The sequence below is a fragment of the Sorex fumeus genome, unplaced genomic scaffold (genome assembly GCF_029834395.1).
Source record: "Sorex fumeus unplaced genomic scaffold, SorFum_2.1 ptg000093l, whole genome shotgun sequence".
Classification (NCBI taxonomy): Eukaryota; Metazoa; Chordata; class Mammalia; order Eulipotyphla; family Soricidae; genus Sorex; species Sorex fumeus.
Window position 1 is genome coordinate 662,207 of NW_026606150.1, and position 20,427 is coordinate 682,633.

A 20,427-nucleotide genomic window follows, 5' to 3' on the forward strand; every position below is an offset into this window, starting at 1 on the left:
TCCATCTAGCTGGTGCCCCCCAGGCAGGCAATGTCTCTGCCCAGGGCTGCCCTGGTGCAGGCACTGATCCCTGGGGGTCCTGAGGCCCCCCCTGCCCTCAGGGTCTGTCCTCTGCTGTGTTCGGCACTGTTTTGGAGTTGGTAAAATTCCATTTGGCTGGTTGCTGGTGGCACCAGGGGAAAGCAAACCCAAGGAAAACAACACGTTTTGTCCCCGGCTCATGCATTTTTTTCCCAGATACTCTTTTTTTTTTTTTTTTTTTCTCTTTGCTCTTAAGACACACACAAAAGCCAGGGCCCGGGAGTCCTCAGCCGGGGCGCTGGAGGCCTGTTGTCATTCTCTTCAGCTCTCAGGCTGCGATGGGGTGAGGCTGGGCAGTCAGGGGCAGCGAGTTGGGGTGGGGGGCAGAGCTGGTAGCACTGGGGAACCGGAGCCACAAGGCCGAAGTCACACGGTGCTCCCTGCGCTGTGCTCCCCGCGAGGGGGCAGATGGGGCACGGAGAGCCGGGCCAGGCCTCCTGACATCCTACCTGTGTGTCAGCCTCTGGGATAAGTCACAGACCTCATGCTATGGGGGCCTGGAAGGGGGCAGCCCACCAGCCTCGGTACGTTTCAGATGGGACTAGGACCACGTGGGTTCTGCCAGGCCGACAGATGAGACTGAGGTCACACAGACAGTGCTCGGGGCACACTCCTGTCTCTGCACTCAGGAATCATCACTCCTGCAGTGCTCAGGGAACCCTATGGGGTGCCAGGGATAGAACCAGGGTCAACCATGTGCACGGCAAATGCCCTTCCGGTTGTGCTATCACTCTGGCCCTGGGGGAGGCCTATGAGATTGTTTTGGCCATTGGCAAAAAAAAAAAAGCTGGTCTGACCACCCAAATGGAGGGGTCAGGGGTTCTGGGGAGCTCTGGAGGCGGCCGGCTGGGCACCCCAGGGGCACCGAGGCATCCGTGGGCAGAAGCAGCATGGATGGACGGGGAGGGGCATGGGTATCGCGCGTCCACTCCCAGCGAGCTTTCGAAGGTCCAGAGGGAATCACGGGGGTCTCGCCCACGAGGGCCCCCGCAGACAGCTTGTCTTCCCAGGTCAGCTGCAGGCCCCGTGCAGGGCGGTGGGAGGCTGGTGAGCTGGGGCCCCTTCTGCAGGGCTGTTCTCCCAGGATGGTGCTCCCTCGTCCCCGGGGAACCCGGCCTGGGTCTTTTCGGGGGGAGGAACTCGCTTGCCTGCAGCCCCTCATCTTGCTAACGGCCTCGGGCCTGGGCCGTCTCCTTCCTCTCCCAGACTCAGGCTGCTTGATCCTGGAAGGAAGGTGGCGTTAGGCCACAGGAGGTGGTGCTGGTGGGTGGCCGCCCGGGGCTGGATGCCCAGAAAGCCTGAGGTCAGGGTCAGCAATGGTGGTGGCAGCTCCTTCACTGTCGGCGCCGCGGAGGTCTGGCTGAGGGGGGCCCTGCTGAAACCCTGGGAGCCAGTCTGGGGGGGGGCTTCAGGAGATGGATCACTTTGGAGCTGGAGGATCAGCGGCTGGAGAAGGTTCCCAGGACAGGAGACAGGGAAGGAGGGAGGAAGCATAGGAGGGGACAGGAAGCAGAGCTGGAGCACAGGTGGCCTCGGGAGACAGCTGGGGGTCCTTTGGTGCAGACTCTCTGTGCCACTGACTTCTGGGGGGGGGGCTCCCGAGCCCAAAGGTATCAAGACAGGGGGCCTAGCATCCTCCAAAGGGGGCCGGGATTCGAATCCTTCCTTCCATGGGGTGGGGGCGCCTCCGGCCCCAGCACCCACCCCTCCCCAGACAGGGGAGGGAGGTCACCAGGCTGCCCTGCCCGGGAGATGAGGGGTGGGGAGAGGCTGGGGTGGGTGGGGGAGGCGGTGAGGGGGGAGGGGCCGGCTCAAGGGGGGGACTTACAGGAAGGATTTCATGTCCAAGCCTCGGTTTCGAATCTGCCCCACCATGTGGTCCCAGCTGCCCGGATTGGAGCGGCTGTGGCCGCCGGCCGGCCGGTACTTGGAACCAGCCGAAGCGCCCTGGCGGGCCTGGCCGCGGCCGGCGGAGGCGGCCCGGGGGTTGGGGCCGGGCGCCGCGGCCGCGTGGGCCTGCAGCTGGCCCAGGCTCTGGCTGGTGGTGGGCTGGCTGGGGGGCCGCGCCCGCGGCTGCTGGCTCAGCGGCTGCTGCAGGCTCTGTTGCCGCATCAGGGTGTGGGGTCGCTGGCATCGCGGCTCTCCCGTGGAGCTGGGGATAGACTCAAGGGTAGTGGCCGTGGACAGGGTGGAGTCCTCGAAACTTGGGGGGCGGGTGGAGGAGAGGAGAGAAAGGAGAAGCTGGTGAAGAGCCCGTGGCGTTGCGGGGAGGCCCCAGGGCGGGGCGCACGCTGACCTCGGCCCTCGTGGGGGGTGGGGGGCAGGGGGCCTCGTTGGAGCCAGCGCCGAAGGTCACCGCCACCACCACCACCACCACCACCGCACCCGGCTGGCCACCCGGACACCCCCACCCCACCCCCACCCGGCGGGCCCTGGCTCAGTGGTGCTGGTGGCTGAGGCTGAGTGGGGGGGGGGGGCGGGGGGTGGTAAAGGCACAGGCCTGTGGGGACGGCAGGGACAGCACCTGCCTTCGAAGTGTCACTGGCCTTCGGGGACACGAGAAAATCCAGGCCAGGGCCGAGCCGGCCAAGAAATGGGGGGGTGTGCTGCCTCACTGGGGACGCTCAGGCTTTGGGGAGGGGGGTCCCCAGCTCTCAAAACCTCCAGCCCAGGCCAGACCGTCACTTTCCCTCTGGGGTCCCCTGTCCCCCTGCTCTGTTGTCCAGCCCTAGTCACGCAGGGGGGCGACGCCCCGGGCTGAGGGAGGGAGCAGAGGGGCAGGGGCCCCAGCGCCCACTTGGCTGGTCACTTTGCCAGGGTCCTGCTGAGAACAGGCAGGCTGGCCACCGGGTCCTCTGGACACTGGCAAGGGACGTGTGGCTGGCGGGTGGCCAGTGGTCACGGACAGCGGCGGTGGGGCCAGGGCGGTCGGAAAGAGGCAGGGTGGGGTGAGAGACGAGGCGGGGAACACGGGGTGCAGACCCGTCTCTGCTGCGTCCCAACTGTGGGGAGATCCCCCCCAAATTCCTTCCTCTGCAAAGGGGAGTGAGAGTGTCCCCAGCCTGTCCTGAGGGCCCAGTGAGGCCGCACTCAGGGCCGTGCAGAGTGGGCCAGAGTCCCCAGGGCTCAGGGGAGGGAAGCAGAAGGTGGTACCTCCCCCTTGTCCTGACACCCACCCCATGCCCCACCCCCAGCAGGGGCAAGACCCGGGGGGTTTCCGACCCCTCTGTCCCAGCTCCCTTCCCTGTGTTGCTCCAGTCCACAGTCTGGGACCAGGCAGGGAACAGCAGAGAGTGGGGAGGGGGGACAGTGCCTAAGGCGTCCCCAGTGGGCACCCCCTCCCGTCCCCCCACCGGGGCCATAGGGCCACTGCTGATACCACCGCAGCCAGACCCCTGAGCCTACCTGGGACCAAAGGACAACAGTTAGACTGCCCCTGTGGGCAGAGAGAGAGAAAGGAGAGAGAGAGAGAGAGAGAGAGAGAGAGAGAGAGAGAGAGAGAGAGAGAGAGAAAGAGAGAGAGAGAGAGGATAGAGAAAGAATGAGAGAAAAAAGCAAAACATGGGTATGGAGGGGAGCAGCCCTGCCTGGCTCAGGCCTGCAGTGGGGGCTGCCAGCTGGCCAGGTGGGCCCACAGGTCCCTGGGGGCAGCCGGGGGTGGGACAGGAGGGACAGCACTGGACGGCCGCCTCCTCCTCACTGACCTCGTTCCGGTTTCCTGTCACATCCAAAATTAGTCCAATTTACCTCTCAGTCACAGGGAACTAAAATTGGTTCCTCTGGCCCCAGAGCTGGCGGAGGGTGTGGAGGCCTCGGCCGGCCCAGGGTGGGTGGCAGGGGCAGCTGTGGGGGGGGGGGGGAGCTGGCGGGGGCATGGGGCTTCCCGAGGGGACCCTCTTGCGAGCCCCTGTTGGGAGCAATGGGCCTGTCATCTCCTCGGGTTCACACCTCACGTGGCCGTCAGGGCCGAGCAGCTCTGCTGGCAGAAACGAGGCAGCTCTAGGGGCCAATGAGGGACCCAGTGTCCCTGGGGGTGGCGACGGTCAGTGTTCAGAGCACTCACAGTCCTCAAGGAGCTCAATTGTGGGGAAACGGAAAGTTCTAGAAGCCAAGGAGGGCGTCAGGCTGCCCTGGGTGGGGGTGGGTGGGGGTGAGTATTGAGGGACCAGGGGCCAGCTCTAGGGCCATCTCCGGGTAGAAGTGGCCCTTGGCAGGCTGGTCAGTTCTTCAGGGGAACAGGGCCAAGAAGTGTCTGGTCAGAACGGAGAGGGGAGCTGCTTGCCAATGGCTCGAACCCCAAGATCATCATGCTCAAACCCACAGCTGGATGGGGGGTAGGGGGGTGTCAGGGCAGGGGAGGGCTCGCCGACCAGGCCTGGTGCAGCCTGTGGGGATGGCTGAGGTGAGGGGTGGACCTGCAGGGCCAGCCGGCCACTCATGATGGGGGCACGGCACAAACCGCCAGGGTTGCCCGATGGCCAACAAATGAAGGGCCGACTCTGGTCTAGCGCCCCTGCTGGTGGGAAGAGGGAAGGCAGGCAGCAGCCTAAGGCAGGGTCCAGGGGCTGCGTCCCCCACACCCCCCTGCTGCCATGGACGGCTGAGATGGGGCGGCCAACCAGACAGGATGGGATGAGCCCGCTCGGCAGTGGAGCTGCCCGGCGGGCAGGCAATGGAATGACCCGGTTCGCTGGCAGAGAGAGAGAAAGAGAGGCGCTGGAGACTGGCTGTGCCCGGCGGAGGGCTGGGGCGGTGGCGTGGGATGCCCAGGGGCCGAGGACGGCTCCGCTGGAGGGGCAGCAGCGGGCATGCCAGGGGTCCCGCTGGGCGCCCCGGCGGGGGCAGGCCTGAGCTCGCCGCCCCGGTGGCCGTGGGGCCATCACTCACTTGGACAGGTTGAGCTTCCCCGCGGCCAGGTGGCTCTGTACCGTCCGCCAGCGGCCTCTCCCGGCCTTGCCGCCGCTGCCCGGCTCGCTGGGCGCGTCCTCTCCGCGTGGCGGCGCTGGCACCGGCTTCTCCCCCAGCCGGCCTTCCCGCCCCACCGCCAGCCCCGCGGCCGCGGCCACCTTGGCGCTCGACAGGAGCGAGCCACTGGACGGGCGCAGCCGCGGGGGGCAGCCCGGTGGGGGGAGAGAGGGCAGGCCACACGTGGGGGTGGGGGTGGGGGGAGAGGAAGGAGGGGAAAACGACAGATAAAAGGAAGAAAGAGACAGCGAGAGGAGGAGAGACAGACAGACAGACAGACAGAGAGAGAGAGAGACACATCAGCACTGCAAATGGCTTTCAAAAAAAGACCAGCGGGCGCCTGCAGAGAGGAGAGAGGGGGCGCGGGGAGGGGCTGGGGAGGGGGGCTGGAGAACAACGCACCACGACAACGGAGGGGGGCCCCTCCCCACCGCCTGGGGCAGGGGCGGCGGGGTGGGGGGAGGGCAGCCGCCTCCAACTCTATCCCACAGGACAACGAAGGGTTAACGACGGAGGAAGAGCGGGCTGTCCAGGCCAGGAGGCCCCCAGGCAGGGAGAGAGAGAAAGCCGAGTTAGTCAGAGTCCATTCACCACCGCCGCCACGCCACGCCACGACCACCGACCACCGACCACCACCACCAGCAGCAGACAGCGCGCGGCAGCGCAGCAGACAGCCGGGAGGAAAGAGCGAGCCACGCCGGAGAGGGAGGGACCAAAACGGGCAACCCCGTCCTGACTGCACAGCGCGGGCCGGGGGCTGGAGGGGGCAGGGGGCGGGGACCAGCGGTGGGTCCCCCCGCCGTGGCTGTGGGGGGGCCGGGGAGTGGTGTTCCTACGGGGGCTGGTCCTGGGGGGGCGGGGGGCGGGGATGGGCGTGGAGGGGGGCAGGAGGGGTTGCTCGTCTCCATGGTCAGCCTGCCCATGGGGGTGCATGGATGGGGCAAGTGGGGGGCAGAGGAGCAGGAGGAGGAGGAGGAGGAAGAGGAGGAGGAGGAGCTGGGGGAGAAGGAGGGGCGGACGCGGGTACTCGGAGGAACAGAGGAGCAAACCAGGTAAAGTCACTCACTTGAGGGACAGTCGTGGGTCGCCATAAGGGGCGTAGGGTGAAATGTTTAGAATAAACTCCTTGGGAGGGTAGGAGCTCCATTTCTGCTGCACTGTGCTCTCATTGTTATTCCAAAAGTCTCTGTCTAGATCGCTGGAGGGGCAGAGAGAGAGGGGAGAAAAACAGGGAGATACAGGAAGAAACCAGAGCTGCAAGTCCTGGGGGGCGCGCGGGAAAGGGGGCGCGGGTGGGGGCGGGGCGGGCCGGGGTCTGCACCTGCGGGAGGAAGAGGCCGGCCGCGCCGGGCACACGCGCGCGCACACGCACACACGGGCACACGCACACTCGCGGGCGGGGTGGAGGCAGTAGCCGGCGGGCCCGGGGCCTCGCACCTGGGCAGCTGGTGGGAGAGAGAAACACTGTGAGAGGAGGGGGTGCGGGTGCTGGCTGTCAAGGGCTGAGAGGGGGGCCCGCCCCAGCTCCCCGGTGACCCCTGGGCCATGAGCTCCCTGAGGTGGCGGCGAGTCGACAGCCCACTTCTGATCGTCCCGTCCACCTCCACTGGGCTGCTCCTGGGACAGGCCCAGCTGTCCACCTCTCTTTCCTCCGCCTCCGGTCCCCCCAAGTCCTGTCTCTCTGTTCTCTGCTCCCCTCGGGGAAGCGGGAGCTGCACACTCAGCAGGGGGTGGGGTGGGGTGAGGGGGAGCCCAGCAGGAGGTGAGCTGGGCGGAAGCACTTCTGTTCCCCGCAAAGGGTCACCAGCAGAAAGGGATGCGTCTTCAGCTCTTGCTCTTGGTACCTTTCAGGGGCCTGCGTGGCAGGAGCTGACCTTCTGTGGGTGGAGCCTACACTATGGGTGGGGCCTACCTTCTGTGGGCGGGGTCAACCCAGCATGTGGGCGTGGTCTACGACCTGTGGGCGGGGCCTATGCTGGGTGTGGGCAGGGCCTCCTGGGGGCAGAGCCTACCATCTGGGTGGAGCCTACCCTTTGTGGGCGGAGTCATTTTAGGTGGGCGGAGCCTACGCTGGGTGTGGGCAGGGCTTCTCTCTGGAGGTGGAGACTATACTCTGGGGGCGGAGCCTACCATCTGGGTGGAATCTACTGTGGGTGGGGCCGACTTTCTGGGGTGGAGCCTAGCTTCCTTGGGGGCGGAGCCTAATCCTGTGGGGATGAAACCCACCTTCAAGGGGATGGAGTTTATCTTCTTTGGGGGAGGGAGGGCCGTAGGGAGAGCAGACCCCCCAGTCTGGTCCTTGACACCCGTGGCGTGACTTGTGCCTGGGCCCTTCTAAAGTGGAGCTGCTGGGCCTGGAGGGCCCCGTGGACGTTGAGTCCCCACCTCCTGCTCTGCTCCGGAAAAGCAGAATTGCCAGAAGCCCAGAGAATGTGGGGGCAGGATAAGGGCTTCCTGTCATTTATTTATTTATTTATTTATTGCTTTTTGGGTCTGATTCAGCGATGCTCAGGGAATATTCCTGGCTCTGTACTCAGGAATCACTCCTGGCAGTGCTCAGAGGACCATATGGGATGCCGGGAATTGAACCCGGGTCTGCTGTGTGCAAGGCAAACGCCCTACCCGCTGTGCTATGGCTCCAGTAGGGCTTCCTGTCTTAGCAAAGCTGGGAATCTAAGGAGGAGAGAGGCAGCTCATAGGTCCCTGGAGCATTCGGAAGGGGGCCAGCCTGTGCCATGCGTCCCAGGGGAGGGGCCCAGGAGAGTGTTTGGGCCAGCCGCAGGTGCCAAGGTGCTGGAGGAGGGCACCCCAGGGAGAGCGGAGCCGAGCGAAGGAGTAGGCGGACTTGCTGGGCTCCACCTTGAGGCTGGCGGCATGGCCTCAATTCTATCCTCAGACTTGGGGCTGAAGGATAGGAAGGTAGAGAAGCTGGGATCCTCCAAGGGCTCAAGGTGTGGCCCCCCCCAGCCATCCCCCCCACCCCAGGTGGAGGGTCCCTGTGCAGAGTCCACCCCACACCTTAGCCACAGACACCGGGCATTGTGATCAGTGCCAGCCCTGAGCCAGCGCATGGTGGGCAGGAGGTGGAGGTGGGGGGTCAGGGGGACCCTCTGTTGGGGCAGCACTGTGGGTGGGTCTCCCGCTGGGTTCCAGGGTACCCGTTAATTGGGCTGGGAAACCATGCTGGCCCCGCTTTGCTGTTGGACCTGCCAGGATCTTTCCTAGGCCAGGAAATCCCAAGAGACAGAGGTCTGGCACTTCTCAATCTCAATGCTCAGAGAACTCTCAATTTCCAGAACAACTAGTAATGACTGTGGGGGTGGGTGGGGGAGTCAGGGAGAAATGGGGGCATGTGCCCAGAGGCACCCAGTTTAGCACTGCTGAGTTGGGGCCTCGGCAGGCTGACCCTTCGGAGGAGCCCTCTGCCCTCCATGGGTGGAGTGCACAGGGGTGGGCCCTGATCCTGCCAGCCGCAGCCTCTGGGTAAGGGTCTTGCCCTGAGCGGTATGGTGGCTGGGAGGTGGACAGGGGTCTCCGTCCCCCTCACTTTGTCCTGAGTGCCCCTACGAGTGCTGTGTGAGTCTGCAGAGCCCTCAGCCACCCCCTCCCTAGTTGGGGATCCCATCTCCTCTTGTGGGCCCTTGCCAGGATTCCGGACTCCGCACCCCCATCCTGGTGCTCACGGCTGAGGTCCCCCATGTGGTCACTCCGCCCACCTTCAGACGGCTGGGCTCTGCCCACTGGGCCACCTGGCCGCCAAACTGGTTCCCAGGCTCCCCAGGATGGATGGCTCCTCCCTCCCAGCCCCCTCACCACCCCGCCCCCCTAGCCTGTTTCCCTCCCCGTCCCCCCATACCGGCAGCTTCCATGCAGGCCCCAAATGGTCAGAGCAGATGTGTGGGGAGAAGAGGGAGGCAGAGGAGATGGGGGGATGGAGGGCCGGGAGGAAGGGAAGAGAGAAAGGGAGCAGAGATGATCCAGGGGCGAGTGTGGGTGGGAGGAGGGGTGGGAGGAGATGTGGGAGGCACAGGAGAGTCAGGGATGAGAGGCGTGAGCCCCAGCTGACAGGTGGGTCCCTGGAGGGTCACACAGCGGGGTCCTCCCTACCCCAGCCTGACCACTGCCAGAGAGTGCCTGGCCAGAGGCACAGGGTCTGGGCGCCCCAAGTCAAGCAGGGGGGCCTCTCCTATAATCCCAGAGATGATCGCCAGACGGTCCTTGGGGTATATGAATGTAGGGGTGTGTGTGTGGTGCATGTGAGTGAATGTGTGAATGAGGCTGTGCATGTGTGTGTCAGTGAGGGTGTGAGTGTGTGTATGTGAATGTATCTGAGTGAGAGTGTGTGGGGTGTGTGAGTGCATGCGAGTGGGGGTGTGAGGAGTGTCTGCATGTGCGTGAGTGTGTGTGTGGTGTGTGAGTACGTGTGAGTGACAGTGTGAGTAGTATGTGTGAGTGCATGTGAGGATGTGTGTATGTGTGTTTGTGTGTGTGCATGAGGGTGTGTGTGTATGTGCGTGCATGAGGGTGTGTGCGAGTGTGTGGTGTATGAGTGAATGTGTGTTTGAGTAAATGTGTGTGAGAGTGTGCATATGTGTGTGTGGTGTGTGTGAGTGTGTTTGTGTGTGTGCATGAGGGTGTGTGTGAATACATGTGTACAGAGGGTGTGTGAGTGTGTGAATGAATGTGTGTGCTTGAATGAATGTGTGTAAGGGTATGCATGTGAGTGTGTGTGTTGTGTGTATCTGTGAGTATGTGTGTGTATGTGTGTGTGTGTGTGTGTGTGTGTGCATGTATAGGAGATGAAGGTGGAACTTTCAGCTCCAAAACGGGGTCAGAGGCAGCAGGAGAGGAACATGCGGACATATACTGCTCATGGGGGCAGGGGTGTGGTGTGGAGATTGGTAGAGATTTGGGTACTCTCAGGAACATGTGATACAATTTGGGGGCTGGGCAGGGACATGTGATGGAACTGGGGGTCTGGGGAGGAGGCTGGAGGCTGTGTATATGATATGAATTGGGGGGCTGGCAGGCTATGTGGGGTAGAGGCTGGACAGAGACATGTGATGGGTCTGGGGGTGGCAGAAAGGAGCTCTCTCTTCACAGACCAGAACATCGGAGGTGAGGGGTCTGGGGGGAAAGACCCCCGGGAGCCCTGGGGGAGGGGTCCCAGTTCGAGGAATGGTGGGGGGGCACAGAGAGAGGAGCTGGGGACAGTGCGTGTGACTTGAGCCAGCAACCGGTGTGACTGGAAGCAGAAGGCTCTGCGGGTGGCAGCAGCCCGAGTGGACGGGTGAGGGGCCCTGGTGGAGTCAGGGGCCACCCGAGGGGAAGCAGGGCAGCAACTGTGGGGGCGGGAGGGTCGCCCCCACACGGGCTGCCTGCAGACCCGCCCCCTGCTCGCAGCCAGAAACCTACTTGATGGCCTTCTTCTCGCTGCGCCCACGGCCCGAGTCTGGCGTGCTCACGGTCTCCAGAGAGTTCTTGTAGCGTTTGCCCTGTGGGGACAGCATGGGGTCAGCCCGGCCCTTCCCCACCTCGGTCACCCTCGGGGAGAGCTCCCCAGTCCTGCCCCCCTTGACCTGCTCTTCCTCCCCGACCCCCAGGAACCAGCCCCGCCTGTCCGCCTGTCTCCCGGGGTTCTGGCCCGACTCCCGGAAACACAGATCCTTTCTCTTTCCCCGGACACACGGCTCGCAGGCACCCGGCCACGTCACGCGGTCCACGTCACCACCCCCAGATGGTGGGGGTGGCATCCTGCAGGGCAAGGTTGGCAGCGGCCAGTGACGTGAGCTGCGTGGGCGGAGAGAGGGCCCGGAGCCCAGCACTGTGGGGACTGGGTCAGTGGCTGTCTGGGGGTTCCCACAGGCCCTCATGTCCAGCCCCCCACCCCCCAGCACTCTGCCCATCACAGCTGCTTTAAAGTCACAGGCAGCTTTAGGAAGAGGCACCTGCATCCCCCGTGACTCCCCAGAGATGGAGAAGGAGGAGGAGGTGGAGGGCCAGACTCACAGCCAGGCAGACAGACAGGCAGGCAGGGTTGGCTCCCGCAGGAAGAGAGGCAGAGCCTCTGGCGCCGCCGCGGCCCGGGAAGGTGAGCACCGTTCACCTTCTCGGTTTGGGTTTCTAAATTTAGCTCCCGCAGAGCCTGGGACCATTAACATTCCTGGCTGCCACCAAGTGTCCTGGCTTGGCGCATGCAGGGGCCCAGGGCGTCTGATGGGAGTAGTGGAGGGGGAGGGGTCGTCGAGGAGGGTTGGGGGTCCGGAACTGTGGCTTGCCTCCCACACCAGCCCTCCCACAGGCCACCTGGCCTGGCCTGCCCTGTGAGAGGAGACACACACACACACACACACACACACAGAGTCACGTGTGTGCACACACAGTGCCCCCATGTCTGTCCTATGTACACTCCCCCCGCCACACCACAACAGCGCACGACTCCAGATCCTCAAGGTGCTGCCGCAGGCCCAGCTGGGCATGGGGTGTCTTAGGGAGCCTGGGGGTGGGCACTTTCCTCCAGCACTCCTCAGCCTCGAGCATACCAGGGTTCTGGTCCCAGCCGTTCCCCCCCCCACCCTGGTGCTGCCCCGATCAGCCTTTCATCTGATCTACACTGGGATGGCGCCCTCCTCCCTCCGACTTGGATCGCAAAGGTTTTTCTCTGCTTCCCTTACCCCTCCTTCCATTGTAAGCCCCTGGGGAGGGGTGTTTCCTTGTTTCCCCCACACACACTGGGGTCCCAGAGTTCAAAGTGGGTTGCTGGATGCTGGATTCGGGGGCGTCACCAAGGCTGCCCCCTGTCAGATGGTCCAACAATGCTCAGGAGCCACTGGGAAGATAGGGGGGATGGAGGGGCTTTCTGCAGGGGACAGGGGATGGGGGTTGGCAAGGACCCTTTGGGGCAGGAGCCCAGACCCTATTATTTCCCAATATCTCAGGCAATTGTGGGGAGATCAGAGAGCACCCCACCCAAGGCTCCCAGCCCCTGAAACTCCCCTCCTCTTTTTATTTATTTATTTATTTTTGGCTCTTTGGGTCACACCCGGCGATGCACAGGGGTTCCTCCTGGCTCTGCACTCAGGAATTACTCCTGGCAGTGCTCAGGGGACCATATGGGATGCTGGGGATCGAACCCGGGCCGGCCGCGTGCAAGGCAGATGCCCTATCCTCTGTGCTAGCTATCGCTCCAGCCCCCCCCCTTCCTCTGTATACACAGTCATGCCTGGAGCTCGCCCTGGTCAGTGGCCTCCTGCCCCCAGCTCGGCCAACCCTTCCTTCCCCTCGGGGTGGGTGCTTTGGTGCAGGCTGCCTGTGAGGCCAGAGAGCAAACCCCAGGCAGCTCCGGAGGAGGGGTGGAGCCGTGAGGCTGATCCGGGAAGCCAGCTGGAGATTAAGGAAGTTATTAATGTTTGGAAACGGGATCTACGCTGTCAGGTATCAGATCACCGGGGCGGATGAGTGGCGCCACGACAGCGCGGGGGCACCTGAAAGTCCCTGGCGGGCCCGGGGACAAGCAGGCTAAGAGCTCCCTGAAACCGCGGGAGGGGTGGTGGCAGGGCTGGAACCCTCTCTACCGCCGCTCAGGGGACAGAGCGGCGGGGAGAAAGCGGTGGGCTCCGCCCCCAGGACTGGAGAAAGGAGGGGCGGGGCCCCTTCTCTGGAGCCCCGCCTGGGTCCCCTGAAGCCGGGTCCCCAGGTGATCAGGGTGGGGCCCGGCGCTCGCCACGCACGTGCACAGCCCGCCCGCATGCGCACTGCAGCTCTTGAGAGAGGTTGGGATGCAGGGGCCAACTGAAGCTGACGACACCCCTCACCCCCACTAGGGGTGAACACACAACACGCGCACACACACATGCAGCATCACACATACGGCAGCAATACCCTCAAAGTTGACGGACTCAACAGGAAGGACCCCCGGCGCCCCCCAGATCACTCGCAGCGCCGGCTCCGCCTCCCCACGCAGACTGACACCCAGACACACAGCCGAAGGGGCTCTGCCTGCAACGAGACTGCAGTGCGGGCCCGGCCTCCGAGGACACACACGCAGGCACGTGGCCAAGCCCCCTCCTCCCCTTCCCTGCAAATTCTGAGCCAGACGCAGACAGACAACAGGCGCTCGGGGAACAATGCGGGGCCGGGAGCCCCGCTGCTAGCACGCAGGGTCCACACACCCTCCCGCCCCTCGCGCCCCACCGCACGCAAACGCTGGGTGGGACCCAGGGGCAGAAGCTGCCCGAGACGGAACATCCTTGGGTGGAATCTGAGTTTCCTACACGCTGAGTTCTTCACTATCTCTGGGGTTCCCCTGGAACATCTCTCAAAGACCCCCAAGCCCTGGCCCAGAGGCATCCATCTGCCTGTCAGCATCCCCTGGAGGGAGGCATGAAGCCTCCCACCCCCAAAGCCCTCCCTGGTCCTCGGTAAGCTCCCCCCATGGCACCCCGTGGCTGACGGGGAGAGAAGGGGGTTCTCAGATGGGGCCCCTGCTCCCCACTCCCAACTTGCCCTCTTTCTGCTGCATGGAAGGTTCCTGCCGCGGACCACCCTTCGCGAACCCCGGAGCAAAGCCCCACACCTGGGACCACCTTCGGGGGTAGCCCCTACAGCCTCCCCCGCCCCCCGCCCTCAGTCCCCACCGCCGTTCAGTTCTGTTCTGGGGCAACAGGGATAAGGGGCGGGGCGGGCCGGTCCCAGGAGCCTTAGCCAGGCTCCGGCTTCCCAGCGCCCTCGGTGATGAATGTCCCTCCTGGCGTTCTCGTTACTTATTGATGCCCTAATCCCGCTCGTTAATTTCCCAGCCCTCGTTAAAAATGAAAAGAAGCCGTTTGTGCTTGTACAAACCCTGGGAACCAGAATGAATGTATGGGCGGGGAAGGGGGCGGGGGAAAGCAGGAGCTGCCTCCTCATTGGCCCGGGGTCGGCGGGAGGCCCCGCCCAACTCAGCCGAGGGGCGTGGTCGAGGCTGGTGGGCGGGGCGCGACCAAGGTGAGCAGGGAGGGGTCATGACCGAGGCGAATAGGATGGTGGGGCGTGGCCGAGGCGGGTGGGCGTGGCCGAGGCGGTGGGACTGGGGGCGTGGCCAGGGTGAATGGGTGTAACTCGCTCTGTGGTTCTCTCCGGTGGCCGTCGGGGCGCCACCGTGAGAACGACTGAGAACCAGCGTGGCTCTGGGTGTCAGCACAGACCCTGGCAAACAATAGTGCATGCGTGTTGCGGGGAGGGTGCAGGTGGACCATCTGCAGGAGCTCTTCAGAGTGGGGGTTCAGGGTGCAGAGCCAGACCCGCCCCGGGACCCTGGGCGGGGTGGGGGAAGCCTCACCAGTTTGCGTTGACACCAGTGGCAGAGGCCGCAGAGGACGACAGTGACGCTAAGGCTGACGGTGATGATGGCAGAGACCAGCAGGACATCGCGGGTGGGCGCCCCTGGGAAGGACATGCACAGGTCAGAGCCTCATTGGCCAGGGTCAGCAACCCACCCTCAGCCCAGAGCCACCCCACCTTTCCTCCTGGGTCCCCCATCCTGGAGGTTCCCCACCCCCAATTCCACTTCAGTACTGTCCTGCTGGGTGACCTTGGGGGGGGTCTTTGTGCCTCAGTTTCCTCATCTGTGAGATGGGGTCATTCATGCCGGTGGACACTGTCAGTCCTTAAGCGAGATCTGCATTATCTCTGAGTGATACGCTCAAAGGGAGAGTCCGGGGTGACACCCACCCAGCCCTGCCCTGCCAGGGTCTCATGTGCCTCAGTGACTCCCCCCAAAACTGCTGATTCCTCAGGCCCCTGCCAACTGCCTCACCCTCTCCCCTCACTTGTCTCATTCTTAGCCCCCTAACCAGATGTGCCCACAGGGTCATTTTAGTTCCCCTGGGCATGACCAGACCCTCCTAAGCAGTATCGGGTGGTCCGGGGGCTTTCTCAGAACATCAGGCCAGTGTGGTCCCTCCACCCCCACCTTGGGTTGGAAGCCTCCCCACAAGTGCCCACAGCAGCTGGCCCCTGTGCCAAGTAGCTTTTATTCTAAGAATGAGGAGTTGAGATCATGTTGCAGGATGCTCCCAAAAAGTGCTCAGAGAGTCCCAGATCACTCCTGGTGGCACTCAGCCACTGAAGCAGAGCTCAAGGCTAGGGCCTGGGTTGGGGGTACTGCTGGGGGCCATTAGGGCTATACCTGGCAGTGTTGGGGGGAGTGCCCGGGTGCCTGACCCCCGGGGATGACGGGATGCTGAGCCAGCCACACACTCAGGTCCCACTGGCTTGTGTGGGTCACGCAGTGAGTCACATTGTCATGGAGATTGACAGCGTGAGGCCGGCGCACCTGCCCAGGGCCTCAGGCTGGGGGTCTGAGAGGAGAGTTTGGGCGGCCTTCTCCCAGGGGTATATACCGCCTCCAGCTATCTCTGTAGCCCCGAGTCACCTGACCACTCCATCTCAGCCTCAGCTCCCACCTCCTCCTGGCCTTTGTGGGGGGTTGGATGGGGGTTTGTAAAGGCGAGCTCAGGCCCGCTCAGGGGGACAGACCTACCAAGTAAGCGAGGGGAGAGCCCTGGGCTCCCTCCCAGACACCCCCTACCTGCTCTCTCTCCAATCTCCCCGCTGCTCCCCAAGAACCCCCACTGCCTGGTGGAGGACTGCCAACCCCGCTTGTCCACCTATTGGTTGGCTAAGCCACCTCCTGTCCCAAGTCCACAGCCCCGCCCCCACCCCAGGAAGCCCCACACTGACCCTGCTGACCCGGCCAAGCCTGTGGCTAGCAGGAAGCTGGCCGCATAAGGCTGTAAGAACCACCTGTGACAGCCCAAGCCCCCAGGCTGAGGGGACGGAGTGACACAGCCCGATGCCAGCCTCTAAGACAGGCCAGAGACGGGCACATGTGCCTGCTGGCAGAACAGGCTGGGCCTCCTGCCTGGCATGTAGGAGGCCTGGGGTCCATCTCCGAAACGCAAATCATCTCTGCCAGGAGCGACCCGCCTTCCCCTGCCGGCGGCATCGAGCTCGGACCAGCCCCTGAGCAGCGCCGGGTGTGGCCCCCACACAAACAGAAACAGCAAATGTGCTTTCTGGGAACGAGCTGCACTTCTTCCGGCTCTTTCTGCAGAGCTGTCCCTGCCCTGCCGCTCGGGGGCCTGGGTGCCTCTCCTTGCAGATGGCCCTGCCCGCACGCCAACGGCGCCCTAATGGGAAAGCACCCGGCTAACCGCCCGCGGCACCACGCCTTGTGCCCCAGAGTCAGGGAGGGGCCCGCAGCAGCAGAACACTCAGGATGGGGACCCCAGGACAGGCCACCCGGAATACCAGAGGAAAGACCCACGGGGGAGGGCAGCCTCTGCCGTCCAGGGGGTCTGGACCACTTGGTCTGTTTCAGGGTGTCTGTTTCTGCTCCTTTATAAACTGGAGGTCGTGGCACCCACCATGGCTGTTGTGTGTGTGTATGTGGCAGTGGTGGTGGGGGCGGTGGTGGCAGCCAGAGGTGCTCGTGGGCTGTTCCTGCCTCTGTGCTCGGACATGACCCCTGGCAGTGCTGGGGGGACCACAGGCAGTGCTGGGGACTGAATTAGGATGAATGGCAGGTACCTTACCCCCCCCACCCCCGTCCTCTCTCGCCAGCTCCCCCAGTTGTGGTTGTTAGCAGTTACTATAATTAGGGTGTTAATTTTCTCTCAGTGTCAACAGCAGGGCCAGGGAACACCAGAGGGGTGATGGCTGGACCAGGGAGCTGCTGGAAGGCTTCGTGGAAGAGGTGGTTTTTTGTTCTGTTTTGTTCTTTTTTTTTTTTAAAGAAAAAACCATGGTTTGGGGGATTGGTGTGGAGATGAGGGTAGGAAGTTGTGGGCAGAGAGATCAGTAAGGACTAAGGCAGCAAGGAGAAGCATGCTGTGTGAGGAGCTGGTCTCAGGGACGGGGATCCTGTGTGTATGTGCGTGTGCATGTGTGGGGTTCCTGTGTGTGTGTGTGTATATGTGCACTTGCCTTTGTGTGTGTGGGTGTGTGGGTGTGTTTCCTCTGTGTGTGTACATGTGCATGTGCCTGTGGGTGGGTTCCTCAGTGTTTGTGTGTGTGTGTGCATGTGTATGTGAGTGTGCCTCTGTGTGTGGGGGGTTCTCTGTGTGTGTATGCGCATGCGCACGTGGGGTTCCTGTGTGTATATGTGTGCGTGCTTGCGTGTGTGGGGGTCCCTGTGTGTTTTGTGTGTGTGTGCATGTGCATGTGTGTGTGCCTGTGGGGGGTGTTCCTATGTCTGTGTGTGTATGTATATGCATACACCTCCCACATGCACATGTGGGGTTCTTCTGTGTGTGTGTATGTGTGTGTGTGGTTCCTTTGTATGTGTGTGCATATGCATGTGTGTGTGCCTGTGGGGGGTATTCCTGTGTGTGTATACATGTGCGTGCACGTGTGGGGTTCCTGTGTGTGTGTGTGTGTGTGTGTGTGTGGTTCCTCTGTGTGTGCATATGCATATGTTTGTGCCTATGGGGGAGTGTTCCTGTGTGTGTATATGTACGCAAGTGCATGTGTGGGGTTCCTGTGTATGTGCATATGTGTTTGTGGTTCCTCTGTGTGTGTGTGTGTGCCTGTGGGGGTTGTTCCTGTGTGTGTGTATGCATGCATGTGCATGTGTGGGGTTCCTGTGTATGTGTATGTGTGTTTGCGGTTTCTCTGTGTGTGTGCATGTGTGTGCCTTTGGTAGGGTGTTCCTGTGTGTGTGTATTCACTCACGTGCATGTGTGGGGTTCCTCTGTGTGTGTATGTGTGTGTGTGGTTTCTTTGTGTGTGTGTGTGTGTGCATGTGAGTGTACCTGTGTGTGTGGGGGGTATTCCTGTGGGGGGGGTGTGTATGCACATGCATGCTTGTGTAGGGTTCCTGTATATGTGTGTTTGCGGTTCCTCTGTGTGTGTGTGCATGTGTGTGCCTTTGGGGGGTGTTCTGTTCCTGTGCATGTGTGGGGTTCCTCTGTGTGCGTATGTGTGTGTGTAGTTCCTTTGTGTGTGTGTGTGCGTGCATGTGCATGTGCCTTTGGGTGAGGGTGTTCCTGTGTGTGAGTATATGAATGCGTGTGCACGTGTGTGTGCATACACATGCATGTGTAGGTGCGAATGCCTGTGTGTATACGGGTTTCTCTGCCCTGTGCCTCGCTTCACACCTCTAGGCCACAGCGCGACTGTCTGAATATTCACTGAGACACTCCTCAGTGCCACACAGGCCCTTACCCAAAGACAGCTGACCCGAGCACCCCCAGGACAGAGACCCAGCAGCCCAGGTGGCGGTGGGCGCCTGGGCCCCCAGGGGTGCCAAACAGTCTGTGGGGCTGTGGAACAGGCACTGGGCTGGAGTCCAGGCCCCGAGCCGGCTTCAGCAGCCCACAGACACTCTGTTAGTGCAGGCTCAGGACAGCACCTTCTTCCTGGGTGCTGCTGTCATCCCTAGGCGGCCCCCTCATGACCCAGCTACACACAGTGATGACCCCTGTTTTGTAGATGGGGACACCGAGGCACAGAAGGATCTTTTCATTTTGTGGGGGCCACACCCAGCGATGCTCAGGGGTTACACCTGACTCTGCACTCAGGAATCACTCCTGGCTGGCCTTGGAGGACCATATGGGATGCCGGGGATTGAACCCGGGTCAGCTGTTTGCAAGGCAAACGCTCTCCCTTCCATCACTCTGGCCCTAGGTTATAATAATAATAATAATAATAATATATATAATATTTTTTGGCTTTTTGGGTCACACCTGACAATGCACAGAAGTTACTCCTGGCTCTGCACTCAGGAATTGCCCCTGGCGGTGCTCAGGGGAGACCATATGGGATGCTGAGAATCGAACCCGGGTTGGTCGTGTGCAAGGCAAACGCCCTACTCATTGTATTATTGCTCCAGCCCCAATCATAATATTTTTAATATTTATTATTATTATTTTAAGTCCCTGATCCAAGGCCATTTAGCTGCTATAGGGCCTTGGGGTTCGAATTCAGGCACTGGAATTTCGAGGCTGTACCCTTTGCCCCGACTTTGCCTCCAGAGCGACAGGCATGCTCTGGACAGAGGCAGTTTCCAGAGCGTGCTTCTGAGAATCCACAGGATTTCCAGGAATGTCTCTGGGGACCAGAAGTGGACGCCGGGCTCGTGAGGCCGTGGGGCCTCAAACCCTCTTCAGTCAATCTTGGCTCTCTCTGGCTCTTTTGGGGGAGGTGTGGGGGAGGGCTTCCAAGTGGGGTGGCGGGTCACCCCAGTTGACACTTGGCCAATCAGGTCAAAGGGTTGATCTGACACTGCCGGGGGCACCCCAGCCAGAGGAGCCTGCACCCTCTGCCTCGGGCTATCCCCTGAACCCCTGTCTTTGCATCTCACAATGTGGCCTTCTGCAGGAAACCCGGTTGAAGAAAGGGCCACGTTAGGGAAGGAAGCGGAGCCCCTGGGTGAGCGATCTGTCTCCTGGGCAGTCTTCTGGGTACCACCCCAACACCCCAACCGCCCACGGCAGACCCTCACGTCCCCGTCCCAGAAATCGTGGCAAACAGTACCACAGCTGTTGCAAACACAGTGCACACACCAGGGAACTGTGGTGCGGGCGGGCTGGCGGGGTGGCCACCGCTGTTGCAAACACAGTGCACACACAAGGGGACCGTGGCTCGAGCAGGCTGGCAGGGTGGGGTTGGGGGGTTGGGCTCAGAGATGGGAAGTGACAAGCACAGACAGACAGACAGGCGGTCCACAAGCATAGAAAGACAGGCGGACCAGCTGCAGAGAAAGGCGGCTGTGCCCTCCGCCAAGCCCGGCCTGTCTCCTTAGAACTTCCCAACCGTGATCCTAAGTGTGCCCTCCGGGGGCTGCTGGAACAAGCCGGCTCCCTCTGCCGCGTGACAGTCCTCCAAATCTCTGGCGACAGACACTCCGGTCCCTTCCAGGCTTCCCCAGGCAAAGCCACGTGGCCTGGCCACGCCGCAACCGTCCGGTGACAGGCATGGTTTCAAGTCCCCCGAGCGTCAGCACATTGGGTGGGGAAGGGGGGTGGGCAGGGGAGAGGAAAGATAGCAGCTGGAGAAAGTTTGTGCCCATGGCCTGTCCTTGGGCAGAAGAGACATCCTGGGTCCCCAGGGGGAAGACATAGACAAGGGCAGACGGATGACATCAGGAGCCGGGGCAGGCTGGGCGTGAGAGGGGACAGGGCTCCTGGTCCGGTCCCAGGGGGTCAGAGAGGGTGGGAAGACCCCTGCCCAAGCCCCTGTCAGGCATGTCCGCCGGTGAGAGCCCAGGGGGACCCAGAGTTCTGTGGGCATTGGCGGGTGCAGAGCGGGCCCCCCAGGGAGCTCTCGGGGGTGAGTGTGTGTGCTCATGGGGGCTGCCCAGATGCCCAGGGAGGTCCCCGAGAAGGCTCGGCTCGTGTC

General features: G+C 62.6%; 1 protein-coding gene across 7 annotated transcripts in view; it reads right to left on the reverse strand.

Annotated features, from left to right (window-relative positions):
• SYT7 (synaptotagmin 7) overlaps window positions 1-20,427 on the reverse strand; it is a 60,132-nt gene that overhangs the window by 16,967 nt on the left and 22,738 nt on the right. The window contains exons 2-6 of one of the 7 annotated variants that reach the window (XM_056132052.1): window positions 14,366-14,469; window positions 10,462-10,541; window positions 6,113-6,244; window positions 4,969-5,172; window positions 1,910-2,233 (exon numbers count right to left, since the gene is read on the reverse strand). In XM_056132052.1, coding sequence (XP_055988027.1) covers window positions 1,910-2,233; window positions 4,969-5,172; window positions 6,113-6,244; window positions 10,462-10,541; window positions 14,366-14,469 — 844 coding nt within the window. Of the gene's footprint in view, window positions 1-1,909; window positions 2,285-4,968; window positions 5,173-6,112; window positions 6,245-10,461; window positions 10,542-14,365; window positions 14,470-20,427 lie in introns of all 7 variants that reach the window. The other 6 variants (XM_056132051.1, XM_056132053.1, XM_056132056.1 and 3 more) reach the window with 6 other exon arrangements.